The 5,083-nt window shown below is 48.7% G+C and overlaps 2 protein-coding genes across 3 annotated transcripts in view; one reads left to right on the top strand and one right to left on the bottom strand.

Moving 5' to 3' along the window:
- Nucleotides 1–2,115, top strand: part of NSD2 (nuclear receptor binding SET domain protein 2) — a 150,871-nt gene extending 148,756 nt beyond the window's left edge. Inside the window, exon 26 of the mRNA XM_006152902.3 lies at nucleotides 444–2,115. Coding sequence (XP_006152964.1) covers nucleotides 444–445 — 2 coding nt within the window. The 3' untranslated portion in view covers nucleotides 446–2,115. The remainder of the gene's footprint in view (nucleotides 1–443) is intronic.
- NELFA (negative elongation factor complex member A) overlaps nucleotides 777–5,083 on the bottom strand; it is a 31,196-nt gene continuing 26,889 nt past the window's right edge. For both annotated transcript variants that reach the window (XM_027773584.1, XM_006152907.3), the window contains exons 9-11: nucleotides 3,978–4,255; nucleotides 3,734–3,833; nucleotides 777–3,634 (exon numbers count right to left, since the gene is read on the bottom strand). In XM_027773584.1, coding sequence (XP_027629385.1) covers nucleotides 3,450–3,634; nucleotides 3,734–3,833; nucleotides 3,978–4,255 — 563 coding nt within the window. In that variant the 3' untranslated portion in view covers nucleotides 777–3,449. The remainder of the gene's footprint in view (nucleotides 3,635–3,733; nucleotides 3,834–3,977; nucleotides 4,256–5,083) is intronic.

Here is a 5,083-nt window from a genome sequence, read left to right on the forward strand (position 1 = left end):
GGGAAAGACCCAGAATTCACCATCAGTGTGGGCCTGTTAGCTGGACACACAATTGTGCTGATCGCAGATGCTTTCTGCCAGGGTGGTTGTCCTTCCACAGGTTAGAAGCCTGCCTAGCGGGTGTGCACACTGATGAGCACCTGGCACCGCATGGTCTCTGACACCCCTTTCCCTGAAAGATCTCAAGTATCTTTAATTATTAAAAGTCCTACCCTAGAAAGTGAGAAACATCTGAGAAGTACTAAGTTCTCTTGGAAGACTTGACTCCGTTCCAGGAGTTCCACTTGACCCTGAAAGTGTGGAGCACCCTGAAGGGGGAAGGCCCAAGGTGCCTTTTTCCTACCAGATCCCTGTGTGGCCTGAGGGCTACCCATCTCCATGCAAGTGAGAACACTTAGGGTGCTTTTTCTTAAAAGAACCTAATGAGAACATCCATTTTGCAGAAAAGTTTACCCAAGTATTCTTTACAATGGCTTTTTTGCCTTGTGGAATTGCAAGATGTATTTGGACCTATACCTACCTACTTCTCTGTGGCCGTGACCTGCACTCTGAGGCTTTAGATGTGAACATCCGTGAGCTCCAGCACCTCCCCCAAGCAGCACCAACAAGAGGAAGTTTTGCTGACTGGTGGCTTTCTGGCTCTCCTATCATGGTTCCAAAAAAGAGTAACCAAAGGACCAAAACAACAATAAGAAAACAAGTTTTGCAGTTGCTGATGACCACTTGTGGGGGCTGTTAACTCTGGCTGTGCATTTGCCTGGTAAGACAGGTGGCTGTTTTTTTTTTTTTCCTTCAGTTTTGAACTCTTTTTCCGAAAATACTGGATTGGTTCATATAAACTCATACTCCATATGCCCTTACTTGAAAGGAGGTTCCAGTGATGGCTGGGCGGCATCCCAGCATGCACATGGCCTTGCCCTTTAGAGCCCAAGGTCCTCGGGCTTCTCTGATAAGTGCAGGCTGATGTCACTTTCTACAAGATCTCTTCCTGCCAGTGAAAAGACTTCTATATAAGTCACAACATCAGAATTGGCCTTGTAGTGCACTTTGGGGAGCAGATTAACTTATTTTTTTTATTTGACAGTAGTCACTTTGATATCACTTCCAAATTATTTTACCTTTCTGAAGGAAATACTGCAAAAATTTAAAATATGGTACCCTTTTCAAAAACTGTTAAAACTAATGAGCGAATAACACTAACTGAAGACCGTTACAACACCAGTTTATAAATCTGAGTAAAACAAGGCTTTAAAGTAGCGGCTCCAGGCTTGAAGGGCTTTCCTCCCTGGGGGCTGACAAGGCACACAGCCATGACCGTGCATGTGGTGGTGCTTGGACCTGCCTAATTTTTTCCTAAGAGTCTTGGGGGAAGATTTGTTTTTGAGGATGTAGTAACTTTCTGAATATCAGCTTCAATCCTTTTACCATTAATGTGAAGAATTGTGAAGCAAAACAAATGGCAACTGTCAACATTTCTGGATTCCTTGGCATCGGAACCAATCAGCATATGTACCTGAGCCTGTCTCCTTGCACAGGGTCAGGCAACAGCCCTGTGTTGTGCACAGCTGGTATGTCCATACCAGCACAGGAATGCACTGTGCATGGAGTCACAGGGATGTGTCCATAAGGGCAGGTAGAGACCTTGGTCACTTGGGGGGGGGAGTGTATCTGGCGCCTAAAGTGGTGAGAACCTGCTTGTCCGGTCCTCTGGGGAAAGACCCTCCTGAACCTGATGGTTATCTGCCCAGCCACCCCCCCCTCCCCACCTGTCTTGTGCACTCAGATTTGTGTTTTGACACCTCCAAAGTGTCTTGACATCTGATCCATGGTGTGCATGGTATCCATCTCCCACAACTACCTTATTTTCAAGAATTCAAGGTAACCCTGTTTTAATTAAACTTAGTGCAAACAACTGTCAGTTGCCAAATATCTTGATTTATAAGAAAAGTAGTTGATGACTGTTAGTAGAGTAAAATGCTGTGTCCATTGGGCGTCATGGTGTCACCGTACCCTGTTGAGATGTGAAATGCCCTGTCACAAATTAAATATAAATTTAAATGTGCCTATTGGTGTCTAAACTTCATACAATATAAGGCCAAGTTCTTTTGAGGACTGGGTGCTATCACCAGGTTTGATAGTTAGACTTGAACTTGAAATTCACTTTTAGGGGAAATATACTGAAATATAGATTTGGGAATTGCCAGTGGGGGGGGAATAGCATTTAATGTGGAAAGTTGTGTTTGGAAAATTGTGTATGAATATTTTTGTATTAAAAAGTTTTTAAAGGCTTTTTTTCTTATACTTATTTTATATGGGATTGTGTTTTGTTTTCATTCGATTTTCCCAGTTTCTTTGCATTCTGTCACCTAGCATAGTGCTGACACTCCCCTCCCTTGGGAGGGTTCACGTTGTATGCACCAGGGATAAGCTAACACAGATTTTGGAAATAAAACAGATAATGAAAATAGGGGTAATTCTGATTTTGGAAGAACGTTTTCCTGTTAAAAATAATTTAGTCCATAAATTCCCATTAAAGGCAAAATGGCTAGGAGTAGGAACTGCTGACTTTTCCTGGCCTTGCAGTTGGTCCACAGCTCTCTAATGAGTCTTTGTCCTCGGCCCCCAGTGTGATGACCTTCTTTCACGCTGGCCCTGCTGCCCGCCCTGTCATAGGTGTCCTTGGACTCTCCTAGCCCTGGCTGCCTTTCCACCCCCAAAGTCCTGGCAGCACCTAAGTAGGAGCTGCCCCCCCCAACCCCCTCCTCCCCCCGGAGCAAGGAGGATGACCTGGCCCAAAACACAGCTCCGGGGGCTTTCTTTAGAAAAGCTAAACTTTAATTATTCAGATACTTTTACAATGAAAATAGATAATACTCAAAGACTGGTCTTAAAGGTCCACAACTGTACAAAAAGTAAATACAAAATTCCTGGGCAGGCTTTGGCAGTGGACAACGCCCATCGCCTCCATTCTCTGATATTGGGGCTGTCCCTACCCCATCCCCTGCATCAGCAGGTCACCTTTGGTCCCCTCAACCTTGTTGGGAGGGCACTGCACTAGCAAGGAAAAGCCCTCACTTGTGGTCAGTGGAATTTCTTTAAGAAAAAAATAAAAAAGGTGAAAGTCTTAACAGGCAGAGCTGTCACTAAAGTTAGAACTTTTTTGGTTAACTTTAACATTCAAAAATGTAATATTGAATCCAAAAAAGTATCTTAAATCACACAAAAAGTAACCCATGTTAAAATTTTAAAAATAAGCCCAAAACACCCCAGACAAATGGATTTAAAACTTAAATAGGCTGGGGCTCAGCAGCACATTGGTAGTGGCTGGGGAGCTAGGGTAGAGACCCTGTCCCGCTGACTGTCCGCTGTTGGATTGCTCAACTAAGCTGGGAAAGCTGGCATCTCCCGGAGGCCCACAGAGTCAGGGCCAGTAGTGGATGGGGTGGCCCTTAGGACACGTTGGTCATGGGCTTGTACTTCTTGAAGCGCGTCCACTGGCCCGTGGCATAGTTCATCTCGAACACCGTGTCCACCAGCATGGTGGTGCTGCCCTGGCCGTCTGCCTTGGGCAGGTCCTCTGTGTGCTCGCTGAGCTTGATCTGGATCACGTCCCCCTGTTCTTGGCATGGGTTCTCTGTAGGGGACAGGGGCTGCTGGGTGGACATCTTGGGCAGGGGGTATCCTCAAAGCCCACCCATGCCACCCCCACCAAGGGCCAGATATATGGACACACCTCGGGAGCCAGCCATGAAGCCCAGGATGAGGGCCTTCTCGGGCCGCGTGACTTTGTTGGCAGTCTTGAACATCTCCTGGGCAGCGAACATCTGCTCTCTCTACAAGTAGGGAAAACGATGTGGGTTCCTGGGCTCCACCTGCAGGCCCGTGCCAGAGACAGCTGGCACTCCCACCCCAGGTGCAGGTGGGCATGGCTGTACCACCTACCTGGTGGCCCTCAGGCCTTGCCAGGGCATACCTACCGTGAGGGACAGGTTCTTCTTAGGCTGCTGCTGGGTAGGAGGTTGGGTCTGTGGGGCCACCATGGCCACTGGGGGTGTCTGGGCAGCAGGGGCAACAGCTGGGGGCGTGGTGGGTGTTAGGGGTGAAGTGGGTGCTGCAGGTGTGGGTGTGGCTGGGCTCAGGCTGCTGTTGTACATGGGCGCCCTCTGCTTGAACTGTGCAGGCAGCGTAGGGCTCGGGGCACTGGGCTCCTCAGGCGGCCGGCTGGCCTGCAGGCTGGCTTCTCGGGAAGATGAGGCTGTAGGCAGAATGGGGCCCAGTGAAGGAGGCAGGATTGAGGGTGTTGAGGGGCTGGACTGTGTTCAGCTATGTTCAGCCCTCTCAGGATCATCTGCCCCCAGACCTACCACTTTTGGAGCGGTGACAAGCTCAGCTCCATTTCCCAGACTCTGATAGCCAACCCACCTCCAACCCATAAAATATCCTGCTCCCTTATGCCAAGAAGCCCTTCTCGCTACAAGCTAGGGCATCCAGAGATGTCACTGGGCCAGGGGCACATGTCCCAAGGGCCCTACCCAGAGGAGTAAACCCCATACACCCTAAACCCTGGACAGAAAGCAGTTTACTGAGTCCTGGGGCCTAGAGGGCTTAGTGAGGCTGCCTAACCAAGGCCCTCTGCTGGCTACTGAGGTGAGGTGCTCTCTTCCCCCAACCCAGCCAAATTCCTAATAGGCAGAGCAGAGTGCCACAGAGCAAATACTTCAACACAGAATTTGCCAAGCCAAGTTTAACTTTCCTCAGGTACTTTTTCCCCAAAATTCTGGGACTCTCTGGGAGCCCCTGGTCTCTGAGATGCTATAACCAATCTCAGCTGTATCCTCTTGTGGGTGGGGGGGTGGGTGGGTACAGGGAACCCCTAGCTCCCTTCCCACATAATCAGAGAGCAAGAGCTGGAGTCATCAGGCTGCATAGAAGACCCCACTTCACAAACTAGGATTATCTTCCCTGCCTTAGCCCACAGTGGGCAGTGGCCTATTTTTCCCTAGGAAGGGCCAAGCAGGTCAAAAAAATTTTTTTAGGGAACCAGCAGTTAGCGTAATGGCTATGTCGCTGGACTCCCACATAG

The sequence above is a fragment of the Tupaia chinensis genome, unplaced genomic scaffold, assembly GCF_000334495.1.
Source record: "Tupaia chinensis unplaced genomic scaffold, TupChi_1.0 Scaffold000360_1, whole genome shotgun sequence".
Lineage (NCBI taxonomy): Eukaryota > Metazoa > Chordata > Mammalia > Scandentia > Tupaiidae > Tupaia > Tupaia belangeri.